Genomic DNA, 21,114 nt, shown 5'->3' with positions numbered 1-21,114 from the left:
ATTTTCTGTATTTCAAAATACATATATAGTTGTATTAAATAAAGATAGCTACAATTAAATAAGAAATACAGCAATACAACAACAATAACATAACTCACGCCCGAAACTCAGAGAGGTAGGTAGAGACCCCGGACCTTCATTTGGCAGGGTCCTGACGCACCTCTTTCGCTTCATCTACATCTACCCATTCATTCGGGTGCTCTTAATACCGCCTATCTTAAATATTTAACCAATCTGGACGGTAAAAGTCTGTGCAGACCACATTTATTTTAAGTAATTAGTATATGTTTTAATGATTTTAATTTAAACCAAAAAACTTTACTTGACATGATTATATTCATTTTTATTACTTCATGTCTTCAACTTGTTCACAATAGTTAAGCTTCCAGTTCAGTTTTTAATTTACACTTATCAAATTACTATGAAGTTGTTGAAGTCTTTATTACCTTACGATCTTTACGATATACTCGTTTTCCAATGTAGTCAGTGTACGTGTGATGTATGCTTTACCTAAGTTTATAATTTATCTTTACCTCATATTAAAACAATATAATGTAAATTGCGTGTAGTTTTAAATTGGCTTGTTAATTCGTATTACATAAGTTGAGTTAAGAGTGAAAGTTTTTATAGATTATTATTTAAACATTTCTTACAAAAATACAAATGTCCTAAAGCCTTAAATAATTAAATCCTTTTTGCCGTCATCACTTTCGATTGTTCTTAAAACTCGTTTTATAAATTTATGTCAATGTCGCGAAAAGATGGTAAGAAGCTCCGAAACTGTAATCTTGATTTACATAATCAATTTAATAATGATGACATGGAAGGATATCAAATTAAAAACAAGAAGGACAGGTTTTAGTTTTATCAGGTGGACTTGATGATAAATTCTAAAATGCCCTCAAAAGTAACATAAAAAAACAATTTCAAACAAAATGCACTCAAAAGTAACCTAAAAAAACCAATTTCAAACAAAATGCACTCGAAAGTAACATAAAAAAAAATTCAAACAAAATGCACTAAAAAGAAACAAAATAATGTCATGAAAACTCTCTAAACTCTAGTAGTTAGTAGTAGGGGCTCACTTTTCCGCAACTCCACGACAAGCGCGTATTTTGCGTGTCTCTAAACTCTAAAGAAAGTTCTCTTCTTTCTTGTAACATGTCTATATTGTATAATTATTGTTATTTCGCAGTCGGTGTCGGCCGAAGTAAATAGGTGACATTTTATATTTGAGATGTATTAGACATACTTACGTTTATGTCTCTACTTAGGCCGAAACCGACTCCAAAATAACAATAATTATACAATATAGACATGTTACAAGAAAGAAGAGAACTTTCTTTAGAGTTTAGAGACACGCAAAATACGCGCTTGTCGTGGAGTTGCGGAAAAGTGAGCCCCTACTACTAACTACTAGAGTTTAGAGAGTTTTCATGACATTATTTTGTTTCTTTTTAGTGCATTTTGTTTGAATTTTTTTTTATGTTACTTTTGAGTGCATTTTGTTTGAAATTGGTTTTTTTAGGTTACTTTTGAGTGCATTTTGTTTGAAATTGTTTTTTTATGTTACTTTTGAGTGCATTTTGTTTGAAATTGGTTTTTTTAGGTTACTTTTGAGTGCATTTTGTTTGAGATTGTTTTTTTTTGAAGTCGGCTATTTTTTTTTCTTAAAATTTTTGTTTTATTTCCCAATTTTTAGTGAATTTGAAGTTCAATTACAAATTTCCTTAATACATATAAAGACATAAATAAGACAAATAAAGAAAAGGACTTTCCTATTTGATATGTGTGTACTTCAATTCAAAAACTAATTTAGAATGCAGCAGATAACCACTTATCCTTTAAACAATGAAATAATTATCAAAATCGGTATACAAATTGAAAATTACCGAACTAATACATCGTAGCGTGCCTTTAATTTTGTCCAGCCGCGCGCCGCACTAGCATTTTTCGAATGCGCGTAGTTTTTAATTATTTAATATCTCCCAAACTATTGATCAGAATTACATAGTTTAAAGGCTAATGTAATCTGCATTTAATACTCTAGCCATCAAACATATTAATTTGGATAAGGATTCATATCGAATATAATATAATAGCGCCGTAAGCTTACGACGCTGTTTTTCGTGTGCATTTTAATCGAAGTTTGTTCACAATAACATGGTTTTTGTGAGACATCCATAGATGATAGATATATGCCACCGAAGACTTTAATTTAGTAAATTTAAGGATCTATAATTACTCCATACATCATTTTTATGTAAGTCATATAGTTTGACCTACGTAAGCCCAGAAAGCAAAATTGTGCTTTTCGTGTAGCATTTTTCGTTTCCGCGTAATTTTATTCTTACGATATCTCCTAAACTATTAGACAGAATGATATAGTTTCAATTGCAAATATAATCTACATTAAATTCTCTTGATAATGAACATGTTTATTTACATAAGGGTTAATACTGAACTCGAATAATAGCGTCGGAAATAGGGCATGAATTTAATTAATGTTTCTGAAGAAAAAAATGGTTATTGTGAGAAAACTATAAAAGATAGATATATGCTATCGCGGACTTTAATTTAGCACATTTAAAGAGCTACAATTCGCCATACATCATTTTTATGTAGGTCTTATAGTTTAGCCTACGTAAGCGCTGAAAGCAAAAATGTCCCTAATTTTCGCAACAAATTTTGAAGCTATATTCAAAATCTACTAGTCTTCTAGTTATTTAAAAAAAAAAAACAAAAAAATGGGACCCACCTGCAAGCACTTCCTTTCGATTAAAATATTTTTCATCAAAATCGAACCACCAGGGACGGAGTTTCGCGGTAACACACATAAAAAAAAAAAATACAGTCGAATTGATAACCTCCTTCTTTTTGAAGTCGGCTAAAAAGCTCTATTAAAATACTTACACATTTTCCATTTTAAACAGTGCTTACCTGCTTTGCATATGTACTATATAAGTGACCTAAAAGATAAAGTACACGTGTTAAATTTGATGTGTAATAAATAAAATTGTAGAAAACCTGTAGTCAAATTATCTTCACGTGTTTAAATAAATTATACACATCAAAAGTTTTAAAAACCTGTATAATGAAGTATATATAAAAGTTATCAGTCGTGTAAAGGTGACTTGTCGCTTAAATATCCCACTAGTTACTAACTTATTCAAAGATTTTTTAAATATATCAACAAATTAATTTAAAATTTAATAGGTCAATAAGATTTTTGGTAATTAATTATTGTCATAACCTTTGAATTCGAATCTCAAACATTTTTAATATATCAAACACATTTAATCCAATATTACCAAGTTGAAATCCTATTACACTGCGATGAAATTTTTCAATTGCGAACATTCATATATCTTGTAGTTTATTTTGAGGAGGCATTGACGAGATAAGTATGTATAATTTTTATTACATCGTGAAGTATCACTGAAATCCATATATACCCATGTGGGTGTAGGCCCTGGCAGGCTTATGTTTTGAAACAGAGTCCTTGGCCTGGTGAAATTAAAAGAACAATGATAAACTTAGCTTACTATTCATAGGCTGCAATTTCATTATTAACAAAGCATTTCTCATGAACAGTAGTGAATGTTACACAGTTGTTTCCCACCAAGAATTTGAATGTGAAACTATAATGTGACACTTGTATGATACGAAGTTTTAGTGTAACGTTTTTTATATTAATTCCTATGACAATTATTTGCTGTTTGAAGTAGACTTGAGCACATTAATTTTACGTTCTGATTCACCTTCACCAAATTTCAAAGTTTAATTTATTCTTGTGAAATTTATTCCTTATTAGCGGTCGCCCGCGACTTCGTCAGCGCAGAATTTGTTAAAAAGTAGCCTAAAATATGTGCATTATCTTCCTTCCCGTCCAAGTCCCATCAAAATCGACCCAGCCGTTCGGAGATTCGGACAGACATACAGACAGACGAAAAATTTATAAATTGGTTTCTCATTATCAGTTACATAAATGCATAATGTGGAGGAAACATAACTTTTTCGATATTATATACAGACACTCCATTTTTATTAATGACAATCTGTCGTCCGCGACACCATCCTTTCGTGTTCTTCCAGAATGTGTTTTACATATGTGCCAAATTTCATCAAGATCGGTTGAGCCTTTCTATATTATATTGGATGATAGTTTGAAGATATCTTAATCTTCAAACTATCATCCAACCATCCATCTAAACTTTCGCATTTATAGTATTAGTAATATTTTATATGTATTTGGAAAAATGAGAGTTATTGATTATCGTGCTGTCTGGAGAATTAGGACAAGGAAGGCCGACCCCAAATAATTGGGAAAAGGCATAGATATAGATAGATAGAGAGTTATTGATTATTTTGCTATAAAGAAAAAATGTCTTGCTTTCCACAATTCATTTATATGTTCTTTATTTAATTTTATTACATTGAAAAAAGTCTACCTGTAGCTAGGTATTGTGCTTTTATTTCACATTTTTAAATACATAAGAAATAATTATTAAACATAACGTTACCATAATATTTATTTTGTTTTGAGGTATGTCAAATATATTCACCACATTTTTCCTTGTGTGTTTAAACTGCACGTGGAACCGGTTTTGGTATAAAAAGTAAAGTTTTTCTTTGGAAAGAACCGTAAGAAGCTTAAGTAATATAATTTATGTTCTGTAATGGTATGACGGAATTTCGTAAATTTCTCTGAATAATTTAAAATACATATTTTATTTACGCATTAGCAGTGGATCTTCATTTGGAAATCATGAATTGATCTTAAACATCAATAAATCTTTGAAAAACGTACGATTTGGAACTATAATTGTATTGCTATCAAACTGTGTGCCATATTTCCAAAAGGGAGCACTTTCTTGCATAAGAGTTTTACTGAGAAAACACAAAGTGAATAAAACCTCAATCTCCTAAATTGATATCCATGCATACTCTAAAACATTAAAACATTGTACTTACGTGTAAAAAACTTCTTATTGCTAAGTTTTCGACCATCTAAAAATAAATTCGTCTTTCATAAAACCGTGCGGTTTCTTATTTGACTTATTAAATATTGAGTTGAATGCTGTTTAAAAAACAACATCATGTTATTAGTTGGTTAATAACAATTTATTACTACATAGAAATTAACCGTTAACGAGAAATTAATTTTAGAAATAGTTTTTCACTTTCAGCTAGTTGCTCGCAAGTCCTAAGTACTAAAATGTTCCAAAGTTAGTCTATCAATATTTATAAATAGTACTTAGAAATTGTCAGAAAAAATTTATGCACAAATACGAAAACAAAAGATGAATTGAAATAATATATTTTGACTAATTAGCAGCTTTGTTTAGTTGTCCACTCGTGATGTAAAAATCAAACTAAGCAAACCAGTTATGCAGTTATATTGCAACCAATAACGATATTTTTTGTCCAAATACTATTTATATGCATAAATGATTTGTAGATTAAAGTATTGTACGGGTTTATGATGAGAAAACTGCAACAAAATTAAATTTGAAGGATGGATGGCCTTGCGGCGTATCCGGGTGTCTCGTGTTATGTAACGTATGAGTTCGGAGCCTCGCTGTTTTAAGACGTGCGGGGGAAGGGAGTCCCCGGTCTGCGTAGCTGCTGCCGCCGGCGACATCTCCGCGAGCCTACCCCAGCCCGCTGCCTGCCCTCAATTTATTTATGTAACAATCAATTTATTTACTTTAAATACATTTCTTAAATAAAATATTATTATTTTGTTTCGCTGGTTACTTAGTTTATTAGCAATTATATGCCGTGAATATTATATATAAGGTATTATAATAAAATAAATATTTTAACCTATAGATGTTATAAAATGATTGGATGGTATTAGCTGTGATGGATGCTATGCATGTTTTACGTGAAGGTTGTTTTACAAAATCAGTAAGATTACAAAGATTTGACTGCTAGCTCTACCTGACTTCATGTTTTAGGTCATTGATTTGGTATGGAAATTGTAATATTCAGCGCAGTTTCAAAAATTGACATAAATCTTATATTATTATTAGTTGTTATAAAAACTCCAGAGATTATTCCTTAATATAAAACAAGGTTCATCTAAGTCATGTTATTACAAAATTAAACTGGAAACGAATGGGTTAACTTGCTTCGCACTTTCTGTTTCTCGGTAGTCTTCAATGTATATATATGTATACCTTATATGTATGAGTATACATATATGAGTATTAGTTTTACTTAATTGCTGCTTTTTACGATTTCATAGCAATATTTGTAGTGTAAGCATATGAAGAATTACGCAAGTAAGTTATCTTTGTGGAGAACTCGTGGAAGGAATTCAGGTTTCTCTTAATAATTTAGGTAGTCTAGCGATTTACACTTTCGCGAGATGTGTTATTTGTTGCGTAATATTACCGAAGATTTTTAACATTTAAGCTATCAATTGTTAGATTGTTAGCAATATGCAGTCGTTACGTGCAGGTTCGACCCGGATACTTGACCTACTTATTCATCGGTACAGACGACTCGTTACTCACCATATCGTATGTCAGATTCTACGACCTTATTTTTTTATTCAAAATAGGATCGCGAGAAAAAATTAAATATTCTATTAAAATGTTACTTCATTGACCTTTATAAAATTAACGATGGTTAAAACTAAAACAGGTATTTCTTTTTAATTATGAATCTGCCCGATATTCTTCAACCGTTGCTAGTGGGAATAATAAACATAGACTTGATTATTAATACGATTGCTTCTATTCATGTTATATTCAGTCGTGACATTTCTTTTAATGTCATGAATTGCTTGGATTATTAATTCTTGCAATTCTCTTTCGAAAAATGTATAGATGTTTATTGTGTGATGAAGAAATTGTTTAAATAATCAATGAATCACTATTATCGTCAAGGAAGAGGTATTTAGATAATGCTAAATGGTATTGCGATGCGCAGAGTAAAATCCCCGCATCGAGCATAGTAGGTACTCGCGACAACGCGACGCCGCGCGGCGGCGCGGTCGAGTAGGCGCGCAAGAGTCAAGGATCCTTCAAGATATTTCCTTTCACTTGCGACAATGCCTATACCTATAGCCAGATGTAGTATCGATATGTTTCTGTGTGCTTCTCGATAATGTAAGTTCAAGTGACTACGTTATGTATGTATAAAGGCCAGCCACATTGGTAATAGAGGAGTAAAAAACGTTAGAATTTAATGTAAAAGCTTTTTACATTTAAACGTCACTATTAAGTAGTAGTTACTAATACAAGGATTAATTCAAGCAATAAAACATACCATGATTCTTCATTTGTTATGATATTTTATTCAAAATATAACTTTATTTTAGTAAACATAGCGTTTTTTAATTCTATTTCAAATCTATAATTAGATATAACAATTATCCATAAATTTGTACGATTAAGAAGATAAGTCTTTTAGCTACTTTTAATTGTGGCAATTGTATCAGTCGCCTCCAGATATAAACTAAAAATGTGATGTACGACTACCTCTACTTACCTACGACCAACACCAAGTCAGTAATATTGGCTACCGGTGGCCGTCGCATAATGATTATGATTTATATAAAATTCTTATGTTAAATCTTACTATAAAGATTTAAAAAACATTTCTGTTAAGTACTAGATGTCGCCCGTGACTCCGCCCACGCGGAATTTAAAAAAAAAACTTATGAATGAGCCTATGTGTTATAGTCTACATCTGTGCCAAATTTCATTAAGATCCCTTGAACCGTTCCGGAGATACCTTCAAACAAACATCCATCTAAACATATGTATTTATAATATAAAATTTAAGTACCGAGTGTGATGTACAATTTGATTCGCTAATGTTATATTGACTGTTAACACAATTAGGTATCCACTGTTAGTTACGTAAGGCATCTCTCGCCGTTATTGCTTACTATCATCTCAACCAAACTCTGGGTGCGCGGACCGAGACGAAGCAGGACTTTCACTGCTTTCTCTATTATATGCGATATTGAACTTTTCTGCACCTCTGTGTACCTAATCACTTCAATATACACACGAAATTCTAGCTCTCTCTTTATCTTGAGCTGCTAACAATGCTATTGATTATCATCCTTATTATTACATCCATTTGACACTGAATGTTACAACACAGTTTGGAAAGTTTGTCGCGGCTTTAATATTATACAGATGCGTAGTTGGAAGTGATGATCTGCAACAAAACACCTAAACACCAGTCAACAATACATGTCGGAGCGTTGGTGTCTGCCCACACCTATTGTTCATTTATTGAAAAATACATCCGCCATGACTTCTTCCAATCGATTAACTTTAAAGAAACAATTCAAGTACATGAACATTTATGTATAGTATAGTACACGTATCCTTAAACAGCTAAGAATTTTATTTGCATTGCATACAAACATCACATGTCTAGAGGCGGTTGAGCAACTTTTAAAGGCTAAACAAAGGCAATCGGGTTTTGGATCAGCAGAATTTTCTATACAGCTTACATTTAAATATAAAAAAGTGTTTAAAGTGAAAATATCCTTTTAGCAGTACCAGCTCTGAGTGTAATTATTGTTCTTGAAAATGTAATTCATTACAAATTCATTAATATTTTTTAATTACGCTTATTAACGAAAATAAATAAACGTTAAACGTTAATTTAATTTCCAATCTATCATTGCATTCAGTACAAAATAAGTAAGTTTATTTTTCAATTTTTGCAAATACTCACTTCCTAGGATGATCAATACATATGAATGGATCTTATTACAAGCAACTACCGATCGCACAAGTTGAAGTCTGAGAAATGTTATTTATTTGTAACATTTAATAAAGTAAGTATATAATCTTGGTCCAAAGAATAAACATCATTATCGCTGAATTGATAATAGTAAGCCCAAGTTGCAAGTTAACGTTTTATTTAATAATGAATTAAACCATAATGCCATCAATATTAAATTAAATGTTTTAATGTAATGTAATATTAAATTAATTAAATGTGTATTATAAATGTTAAATACTAGTCTTTCTAAAATATTCATTTTAAAACTTTGAGCTACTTTTATTATAATGTTTGGTATATTTTAATAGGGGTCAATAAAATAAAATCCGATTCAATTTTTATATTTTGTATTTTTAATTTTATAACAGACTTACAGTAGAAAAATCACATAAAGTATTAAACAGACCTATTAAATATTCATGTGAGTCTATATTACATTTATTTAGGTAGGTACTTAGACTACAGACGGGTTACTGATGTACTAGAAGTACATTTTAATTGCATCGTCACATATCCCTAATAGAATCGAATACTTATTTCAAACAACAGTACATTTTTGTTACTTTCAAGTACGAATGTATCGTCCCTGTAACCCCTCCGTTGCAATTACAATATAACTAATTTGGAGCGCGCTCAGCGCGAGATCGCGGCGTTTAATAGCGGCCATCTCCCGTGGGGTCGTTGAGCCAGGGGTAGTTGACAGGACACCTAACGCACGTCTGTAGGTTAATGGTTTCTCCGGGAACTTCCTTCGACGTGAGCTTGCAGGAATGAGGCACCCAGCAGGCCTGATAACCTTCGACCGCACACTTTTCCCTCCATGGCTCAAAGTTCTTTGCTTCGGTGATAGTGCGCGGGTTCTGGATCCACTGAATAACTTGAGTCATTGTAACAAAGTACACATCATTGTGGCTTGAAAGAATTTCATCGATCCAGTACAAGAACGCTTCTAAGAATTCAGGATTGTTTCTTAACCAAGCTGCATGGAAGTATAGACCTAAAGGAGCTCTGTTTTGATCGTAATGCCTGTCGAAATTGTGATTGAGGAAGTTGTAGAATTGATCTCCGGTAAGGATGTTGGAACAGGAGTCAACCATGGCGCAGCCGGGCAGGTACTCGTCGTTGCTGGGGTCTTCACGGCGATCGAGTTCGTTCATGACCATTTCCCACACGGCATGACTTCTGGTTGGACAGCTTTGCAAATTGCCGTGACAACGATGTGGCATGCGGAAGTACATAGTGTAAGGCCACAGCGGAGGGTTAGAGAGTGGCGCGGTAATGGTACTGTCATATAAGAAAGCTTGTTCTTCCATCATGGTGAACTGGTTGTTGCCGCCGACACGCAGGTATGGTGCACGTACGCCTACAACGCTGTTGTCTGTAATGTTTGAAAATTTCTCGATGATGACGCGCATACCTGCCATCTCCTTGCCCCAGTCGTCTACGGATGCGTTGCTCCAGAAGCGTTCATCGTCATTGTGCCTAAGGACAAAAATGACTGAATGAATTAACTATCAACACAATGTATTAATGAGTTTGTCTTTGTGAACATAGTGTTCTTTGTTCTTCGGTACTAACGGTACTAAGTAGAAAATCGCTTCATAATTATAGAATAATAAATTTAAAAAATCTTACGTTATGGAGTGGACTGCAATTTCGTGACCCTTTCTATGAGTTTCCTGTACTGCGGAGTAGTTGGTATATTTGTGGGAGACAAAGAATGTAGCCTTGATGTCACAACCGTTCGGGTTTTTACGTTTACCATTAAATATTTCTTTGTAGAGTTCGATGTTGTTATTGTTGATCGCGTCATCAAAAGTAATGGTAATCATTTGTGGAACATCTTTGGGAGGAAGGTCTCCAGGTACGACTGTTCCATCCTCAGAACAGAAGCAGTCCGGCAACACGCACTGTGACGCGTCGCATGGCGGGGCCCTGTTAGGGTCGTTGTCAATATCTAAAACAAAGCAATATCTTAATAGGGGTCTTACCGTTGGTTTACGTTGGTATTTAAAACATATCGTCATCCCTGTCACTATTTTTGTCAAAACACAAATAAAAATATATTTTAAACGAGGATTTTAGTCTTGGAAAATCTCGATTAACAAGCTAGTTTTTACAACACACTAGTCTATTGGAATTTTACATATAACATTTGACGTCGCAAAGTAAACTAGTTTGTAATTATCATTTGACGTCTGCGAATTGAACTAGTGCCCTAGAAATATAAAAAGTTGCAAAAGCGCCAAGGATTACACAAGCCGTTTTAGGTTTGCATAATATAAACCTAGTTAGGGACCATGCTATCTGTTACTTACATGTTTAAGGTCATCGCAAATTGTCATTACAAGGCAATAATGAAACCGGCGCTTACGTATTTAAAGTAGTATATAGCCCGAGGGAAAATTTTAAACTAGGAACTCATACTTTCACCGACTGCAGCTACCAAACAACACTGATGTTTATTTAAGTCTAACGTTCTACTAATTTAGATATAATAACAAAGTAACCTTTTTCATAAATATTGAATTTGACATATAATACGTATAGGGGATAGTCAAAAAGTTTAAACGTGTTTTGCCTAAGAAATCATTTAAATTATATTATAACATATAGCTTTACAAGCACATTTTTAGATATTACTAAGGTAAAATCATAGAATCTAGTTAGCGCAAATGTACACGTAACATATTAAAATTTTGTAGGCACAGTAATTTAAAGTTCACTTGTTTTATTTGCAAAACAAACCTTTCGCCCCGCGTGTTGAAGAGATTGTTCGGCTTCACGGTTGCCTTGTGCGGTAAAGAGTATGGCACATCATACCAAACTTTAGTACTTATTTACTTTGCTTTATAAGTATTACAAAAAGGCACAAGTGAAATGTAAAGCTTTACTTTAACATTTTGAAACTTTGTTTTCTGTTCACGTTCTTTATTACTATTCAATGTGAAGTTCAATTTAGTTTCACTTCGTATAGTATGACTATCGAAAAATAAATTGGCTCGACGCGTACTGCCTAACTTTATCATTAATATTATTTTTATAGAGGATTGCCTTACGAGTACTCGCGAATGGTATTTCAGAAATTTAATTTCGTTACCTTCGTTGCAATACGAGAACTAAATGTTTAATAAATATTCAACAAATTGTAAATGTAATAATCAATTTATTTGCTTAAGGTGGATTTCGATTTAACATTGAGAATTAATGTATTTTAAGCCAAGCATTTGGCATTTCAGGCTGCGCGTTCGTCACACAAGCCGAACAAGTTATGCGTAATTTTTTAACGCTCAAGTTCAGCAACGTTATAAGTTGGAATAAATATTTTGGAGCAAAAAATTAGTTTAAAAATACCTTACCTATTATAACACGTTTACAAAAATAAATATAACTTACCGCAAGAGTTTTCGTCGGATCCATCAGCGCAGTCCTTTTCGCCGTTACAGAATAGACCTCGTTCAATACATGTGGAATCCCCACAAGCTAACAAGCCATCTTGACATAACGGCTCTTCTGTGTACAACAGCGGCTTAATCTTGCGCTCTTTATTCTTTATTCTACAATTCTTTACAGCATCTTTCCAATCACAAGTCTGTTTTTCAATGTCGAAGAATAAACCAGCCGGACAACGGATAGCTTGGATACCCTATTCAAAATAAAAGTAAATATAAATACTGAGATTAAATAGCTTTAACATGTAACCTATTTATTCTAAATTCATTAAATAGTTAGCTTATAGCAGTTGACTTGCGGTCTTCTAATAGATTTTATGATAAACATCGATTTTTTTAGTTTTTATATATTTTAAATCTTTAGGTAATTGTTAAACAACAATGCTTTAGCGTTTTTGATAATGTATTTATTTTTAGCTAAAGCCTATCAAAGCTTTGCACGTTCGAAATAGTTTTACTTTATAATTCTCATGTGTACAACATGACGCACGAATGATATCAATCTGAATATAAACGACAATAGTTTAAGCGACACGACATACATATTTATAGCGAATAAAGTTTAAATGCCTAAATTTAAAATTCTATAAAATTAACTAAAGAAACAGGAGATTTCAACCAGTTTTTTATTGTTGTATGTCATTAGACATACCGTGTAATATGAACGTGAGAATTAATTATACACAAGTTAATAAGATATCTATACTCTATTAAAAAAATATTTAATATTAAAAAACACATATATGAAATAGTCAAAGTATGAAAGTAAAAAGGTTTGTGCACTGACCGAGGCAGTGCACTGGATGACGTCGCGACAGTTGTCGCCCTCGCCGGCTAACAGCCGGAACCACTCGCCGGCGTCCTTGTCCTTGCATAGCTCTTGCTCCAGGCTTTCATCTTTCTTGGGCGCGTCGTCGGCCTGCCTCCGCCATCGATGACCATCGGCTACCGCTACGAAAGCAAATAACATAATCAGGTCGGTGTTTATTAAAGTCGAAGTACCGGTTCATGCGAATTATTACCGGAAATAACGAACTACCTCTTCCTAGTTGTCTACTTCCTGTTATAGAGCAGCTTTCAAAGTTATTGCAAAAATGTTCATACATATATTATTTATAATTAAATATTGGCCGATGTTTTTTATCATTAGAACTAAAATGTCACTTGGAAATCAAAATGTCAAAGGTGAAGTAAGCGCACGTGACATTTGACTCGCGTCTAAATGTCAGCGCTTAAGCAAGCAGCAAGGACAACTCTTTCTAAGTTCTTCTGACTACACCGAATTGTTATATTATGCATGGTATTTGACGCTTTGTGCGGATAGCTCTGTCGAAATTATTTTAATTCGAAAAGGTCACGGAATTGTTGTTTTCCTTGACCGCCAGTAGAATCAGGAAATGTCAACGATATGCCTATCATATAGTATGTGAACAGTATTATTGAACGTGTTCTAAATTATTTAGTTTTTCTTTTTTATCGGATCATTTAAATTTTCAAATAGAAAACACAGGCGTGATAAAAAAAACATTTACTGTTATATAGTTGGTGCGCGTGGGTTTTGTTGCTTTATTTTTTTGTTTGTGAACAAGTCAATTGGGTAATCTTTATCGAGTTTAAGCAGTAATAAGAAATGGATGCCGACTGTGTGCGTGAACGTGGAGCACGTAACACAAGGAAACCGAGCTATTGCAATATTATCTAACATCTCGTTTGCTAGAGGCCGCGTTTGCCACCGTCGCGCCGCGCCGCGCCGCAGAGGCCTCGTCTATCAACATGCAATAAGTTGCATGTTCAATATATGTACATTATGACTAGTATCATTAACAACACATTGTTAATCAATCTTGCGTTGGGGTTATTAAAGAAGTAATATATTGCAATTTAGTTGCCAAAAAGAAGAAAGGCTACAGTTATTAAATATACTATTATTGTTTTGATATTGATGAAAAAATGTTATTTTATTGAAATATATTTTAGAACAATATCGAAAAAAAAATTTGAATTCTCAGTGTGACTTGCTTACTTTTAGTTTTAAGCAAAAGGTAACTAAGGTAATTTAAATGATAAGATCAGATGACAAAGCAAAAGAGAAAACAAATAACATCATGCTGTAAAAATGTGCAGCGACTCGACAACCTTGCGTCAGATATGCATAAGTAATACTAAGTATCGAATTCCTATAACTTAGTTTCGCTGCTGATTTAATAGCCTAGGCACGCTACAATAAATTATTAACTTTATTCATTTTCAAGCTTTGTACTTTTAATTCGTTTATCAAAATAAATGTTTGAATTGAATACATTTTTTCTTATTAAATTTGAAAACTTAATTCTGTTTTAAAAATGACGGCCTGTGCAATTTTAAAGATTTATTTTCGCGGATGTATTAGCTTATTTGTTGTGGGACTAATTAAAATGAAAGGATAAACTTTTCTAACTTTTAACCTGTATCCAAAATTTAAAATCCGTTAATAATTATAAAACGTTAAAATTTTCAATACAAGTGAATGTGAAACACTCGATTGCCAATAGACGTGTATCATGTAGTCAACGTATTTAGTCAATCTATGTACAAATTTACGACGATTATTTCAGTATGAATAAAATCGAAATGTCTGTATTCATATTTCACACATACGGGCATAAATAAGATTTAAATGTTTTTGCCTTGAGTTTTGGCTAAGGCGTGTAAGGCTTTAAATATATGTTGTTTACGATAAAATAATTTGTAAACACACATGTATGAAATATATATTTCTTGAGCTTTATCAAAGTTTAATGATAAAATGTCAAATTTATACAAATTCATTCAACCTTTGTACTATTAATTATTTATTAACTAGGTATCGCAGCATGAATAATGCATGTTGAAATTTAAAAAAAAAATAGTTGCCGTCGCCACCGGAACGATAAATAAGAACTTGTCTTCTTTGACCCGGATCTGTATTATCAACTGCATTAGTGCTGTCTTGTTCAGAGTACCTTTAAATTTATTTGAAAAGAAAAATCACTATCTAATCACTTATATGAAAATATATTGACGTTACATACTCATATGTTCTTTGAAAAAACAGAGACAATAATATGGTAAACCAAAGTACAAGTGTTACGGTAGTGAAATTTCATGATGAGACAGTAGTGAGCGCGTTGATGTCTTTTGTATGACGCGCTTAACATTTATGCCAACACAGATATAGATTGATAGAAATTCATACTTTAACAAGTATTAATGAAAACTTATATGGCATTATATTCTATTCATATTTAATTTGAAATTTTTATAATTGCAAAATTATTTTAAAGAAAAAAATCGTAAAAATAATACAATCAACCTTCCAACAAAAGAATAGAGAAGTTAATCAATTGACATGTGAGTAGTGAACAAATAGACAGTTATGCCAGTGGCCGCGGGCGTCGACCCACCACGCCAATTGCATACCAAAGTTCGACCTCATAAATATTTAGTGCTACCTCTTAACTTTCCTTGTATTGTCACTTGTCCTTTTGGTTCGATGAGTTTATGGTTTTAAAATGAGAAATACAGAAGATTTTGATGTCTTATATTGAAATATTGTAATGTAATTCATGTTATTAAAATGCAAAATTAAAATAGAGCAATTATATATACTACATCTATATGCACCAACCTCAGGAAACTATTCCATGTAGTTTAATTCGAATATATAATTATAATTAACAATAGATCTTTCTAATAAATTATTCTTCTAGTTTCCTATTTTTTACTGACCTGCAGTTTCTTTTTGTTAATTAATTATCATTTAATTACTTTGGTATTAAAACTTTCAAAATGTATTGCAAAAGGTACTTAACAGAGTGGAAACTATAATCGGTCATTCAAACCTTAGCATTTGAGTAATATTAGGAAAGTTTGTGAAGTGTCAGGGAATTTCGAGTAAATATTGAGGTGTGATTTGCAGCAATATAATATGTGCAACCGATTTGAAACTGAAGGTTAAACAGAGGTTACAAATAAATTGTAGATTTAAAACATATCAAGTAAATAAAATTATTTTTACGTAATTACGTCAATTGACAAAATTAATTATATTCCCATTTATTTAATTTTATGATGTAACTAATGTTATGTTTGTCGTCGGCTGTTATTTTTTGAATACATCAAGAATCAACAATTACATTACTTTACTTATTACAAAGCAATATTAACTCAGATTATTTTATAGGTTAACTGATAATTTAAGCACCAATTTCTAAATTAATGATTATTGGGACAACATTTATTGTTTAAAAATTTAATGTTTTGTCTATAAAAATCTCTTGATGTAAATTTTTGTAGGACCATTGATCTATTCATACGAAGGAATCTTAATAATTTCATATGTAATTATTACATTGTACTAAGTGGAGTAAACTTAAAGTTGTCGCGGATATTATAAGTTATTCAACAAATTAAAAGCTTAACAGTTGTATATTGTATTATTTAAATTACTTATTGTTTATTTTAGCAACGATTGTGATATGGCTGCTTTTAGGTTTTAGATAACACATATTATCTTCAATATTTCAATTTTCGACTCATGAAATTATACTTTAAGTATAATTGAACATATGTGTATTTATGTTATATGTTATTTAACATATGTTTTTTCTATAGGAAGTGTTGATACCTTGAATAACTTACTATATTATTATAAGTTTTGCAGATTTAAAAAGTCAATGTAACTTATTAATATTTCAGGCAAATATAATCGTAACTTTTTATGAGAGTTAATAGCAAGCTTCTGGTTGCGAGGACGAGGTATCTCTATACACTACGCCGCGCCACCGCGCCGCTGCGCCGGCGAGGGCCACGACTGCCTCAGTGGCTGCGTGACGTCACCGTCGGCTAGAGGCTGGCGGCGCGACGGCCAGCGGCGTGCGGCGCGGCGGTTGCGGCCGCGCAACACTCAGCGAATGTGAAAGTTCTCAGCTGCAGTGAGCAGTCGCTTCGACTACTACACGTTTGTACACCACACACTTAGCATTTTTATTTAGTTTATACAATACAATATTTTCACTACTTGAATAATTATTCTTAAAGTTCATAAACTTAAGCAAGAATATTTTTATTAAGCTTCTTGATATGATATTTATCTATGTACAAACTGTGAGGCAACACTTCCATTGGCTCTGACAGATACATGTTTTCGTAACATCGTAAATGTCCTACATTGTGACACAAAATCAATGCGTTTTAAAGTCTCGATTTCACTATAGGCGCATTCAGAAGTAAGACTCGATAGTTGTCAGTGAGGTGTAATTGCGAATGGCCTTGAAAGGCTCGTGTCGCATTGATTACATTCTTAAGTCATTTGATGCAAGGAAATCACGTTCTGAGGAATTAATTACTTAACTTTTGCTACGACACGAACCTCGAGACGACACGTTTGATGTAACTTCACTATTCACTTTTGTGAACCGAGAGCCATCGACGGAACCGATAATTCGGAGATGCGCCGATGTGTGATTGCATCGCGTATGACGTCGCGGAGTATGTCAGGACTGAAGGCGTAAGTAAAAAGGTTAGAACTCACCGCAGGCGAATATGAGACACGCGGCCAAAGTAGCGACACGGGCGTAGCGCGCCATGACGGGATCACAACAGGTCGTTGCGCGGCCAACGTGCGGTTAAATAGTGGCCTCAATCTGCGCCCCGCCCGCCCCTCTCGGCGCTGCGCTTACACTTCTGCTGGCACCCTTTGTACTCATCCTCTGTGAATCACCTGCATCTTCCAGCGGGATCAGTGAAGTAATAGCATCATTTAACATTCATATTGAACAATAAACGCCCACCATAGCGCTCATCATCGATGTAGCAAAGGTATGAAAACACTCAGCCCAAAGACCTGTTTGTTAAACGTGTGATAGTATGCAAAGATTCGTTAACATATGACTAGTTTTCGATACGTTAAAATGTAGGTCGATTTTATATGTCTGAAAACTATTTTTATCCTAATGTCGGCAGTCAGCTTGTATAATATTCTTATTGATAAGTTAATACATTATATTTGTAAAGTTTCTAATTAATTATTAAACAAAATCACTACTATTGTTACTAGTAGACTCTTCATAAGTAAGGAATTAAATTTAAGTCTGATATTAATTTGAAAATCGGATTGTAATGTATTTTAAATTATCTATTTTTTTTAATTAATCAGGGTACAAAATAAGAGGTTACAATATACAAAATAACGTAAATAAAATTCTACTAAAATCATTTGTGAAACTCTTGAATTGTGAAGCTAATATTTTGCAAATAAATATCTTCCAAGGAGGCTGGGCAGTAATTTCTTTGAATCTTTTAATAAAACGCGGAAGAGATGACTAATTCATGACGTTAATGTTGAATGCTATATAATTGTTTTCCTATCATATCAAATAATATTTTATGAAACTAATTGATGATTATTAATTATTTATTTGCGAGGTAAGCTTGGTAAGCTTCAACGAAATGATTTCTTTATAATCAATCACCAGGTGCTTATACAGTTCCTAAGAACCACTCAGAGAGTCAGATGAATATAGAACAAAAGGAAAAGGGCTGAAAACAATCCGCCTATGGCTGGTGAGCCTCAGGTTATTGTGATTTTTATGATTAATTGTGATTCTTACCAATCAAGGGAGGCGCAGTCTGTTTGTCTTTTATTTGGTCATTGTAATCGTTATCTTTATTTTTGTATAAAGTCTGTGTACCTACATACCTTACTCTCAAGTTATCGGGTATCTAGTTAACATTTGTTACCGCTAGATCGCGCTATTTATACGAAATCGTCAAATGTACCATCGTTATTGGTGTAAGCTATAACATTTCGACCATCAGCTAATAATGATATTATATAATTTTTTTGCCATAGCTAGTATGTTAATTGAAACCAGTCAGTTAATGTCTGTAACAAAGGGATGAGATCGAAAAACGGTCAATTAAATTCTCCGAGAGTTTGTAATATACTACTTGTATTTCTCTTTCTATACTCTTCTTCTTACTTTACACTCAAATACACCCCGGATATTAGTTTTTAATTTGATAAGAAAAACCTTGTGACAATTTTTATAGTTGCGCAAATGATTCTTATCGTTGAGTGCATTGTTTTATTGCGGGAATGGGTTGCACTATGTGTAAAGAGCCTATTGCGAGCATTATTCTACTGACACAGCAAAATCTTACACTCATTATAAGAAAGTGTTATGTAAATCATAATATATACAAATTATTTCTAATATCTTTGTCAAGTGCAATCGTGCAAATATACTCATATTAAATGTGTGTATGAATTGAATAAGACTTTGTTGAAAGACCCTTACAAATAAATAACAAACAAGGCAAGCCAAACAAAGCCTTTTAAAAATAAGCTTAACCAACAAATAAACGCATCTGCAATTCTCTTAGTGTTGCGGATGTCCATGGGCGTCGATGATCACTTCGGTGTTCGCGCCGCTCGTTTGCCACCTTCTCTTTAAAAAAAAAAATGTAGTGTATGGGTATGTATCTATGTATGTAATATAAAAAACATATTTTGGTAACATATATTTAGGTTGCTTATAACGTAAAACCGTTATTAAAAAATTTTCGTCTTTCTCCCGGTCTGCCTGTATGTATGTCTGTCCACAAGTCTAACTTTGTTCCAGATAATCTCCGAAAAGGCTAGACTGATTTTGACGGAACTTTGCCTAGCGTATGCAGGAGTAGCATATTCTGTTTTGTTTTTAATTCCATGCTGATGAAGTCACGAGTAACAGCTAGTTTTCCAATAATAATGAAGTATACATTACTTACATATAAAAATAAAAAATAACTTTAGGAATTAGACATACCAACATTTCAAGTTTAAAACAATTCAGGTCATTTGTTAGCTGCTATAACAGTTTGCTACATCTGGCTCTGGATTTTTCTAGTTTGTTAGTCTTAGTTGCAGAGTAGTTTTGTGATTCACATCTACTGGGGCCAGTTTCCTAGTTAGAACACAGACATTTCTGACGACAGGTATTCGAAACTTTAGTCTCCTTGATTAATTTCAAATCTCGCACCCAAAACTGCCTCATTTACCCTTTTTTAATAACTCAGGTGTCGTCAAATGTTATATGAAAAATCAAATTATAAGTATTACAACATTTTATGCGAAATAATGATAGTCAACGTTTAATATAGCAATTTATCGATCTTGAGTAGATTTTCTGATCAAATGTGTTTGTGTCAATTTCTCTAATATAACTTGACGTATAAGGATAAAACTAAATGAATAGAAAAGCTTGAAGATATTGCTTTATTTAATAAAATTATAGCCCATGAGAGGATCTATTAAGACGAAAAAGTATAGCATTTCCAAAATAAATAGATATAAATCACAGGAAAGACCTCTTTACTAGAGAAATTCTTAGAATACTCAGTAAATCTACACTACCATATCAATAGATTAATTATATCACCATTCAATATTCTACAAAATGTATTATATTTTCGTTACAATAACTGTAAGAAACATAAACATAATACAAGAATATAAGTCTAAATTGCGTTTAAAATGTAGGTACCTAAATTCGGTATATACCTAGCTCCAACTACATAGGCTAAAACTTGTAGGCGTCTCTTCATAAAGCAGTTTCTACCACATTCATGACTTACTTGCTAAAACTAAAGTCATTACAAAGATATTCAGCTGCTTATCAATGCAATGCAATCCTAACAAAACTAGAATACAACCTAATACCGAATAGCATTTTAGTATCAAGATATTTGACTACATTCTCGTAGATGACGCAACACTAAGTACAGACAGATGTGTCCGTAAACAGAATGTTATGCAATTATAATCCGCGAATCGGCGCTCACGCATCACTATGTCATAACATTCCATTTCGGCAAGTGAAGATGACAGCTTCTGTAG

General features: G+C 32.8%; 1 protein-coding gene across 1 annotated transcript; it reads right to left on the bottom strand.

The window, feature by feature from the left end:
* Nucleotides 1-9,093: 9,093 nt before the first annotated feature.
* Nucleotides 9,094-17,865, bottom strand: LOC106710803 (chitin deacetylase 1). Its single transcript, XM_014502970.2, has 5 exons — nucleotides 17,767-17,865; nucleotides 13,003-13,166; nucleotides 12,160-12,409; nucleotides 10,399-10,720; nucleotides 9,094-10,245 (listed from the first exon to the last, which is right to left on the bottom strand). Exons 1-5 carry the CDS (start codon nucleotides 17,819-17,821, stop codon nucleotides 9,417-9,419), a joined length of 1,620 nt encoding a protein of 539 aa, XP_014358456.1. The 5' UTR covers nucleotides 17,822-17,865; the 3' UTR covers nucleotides 9,094-9,416.
* Nucleotides 17,866-21,114: the final 3,249 nt, after the last annotated feature.

Source organism: Papilio machaon, chromosome 1 (assembly GCF_912999745.1).
Source record: "Papilio machaon chromosome 1, ilPapMach1.1, whole genome shotgun sequence".
Taxonomy (NCBI): Eukaryota; Metazoa; Arthropoda; class Insecta; order Lepidoptera; family Papilionidae; genus Papilio; species Papilio machaon.
Note: the sequence above shows the minus strand (reverse complement) of the source record. Positions and strands in the feature narration are given on the sequence as shown.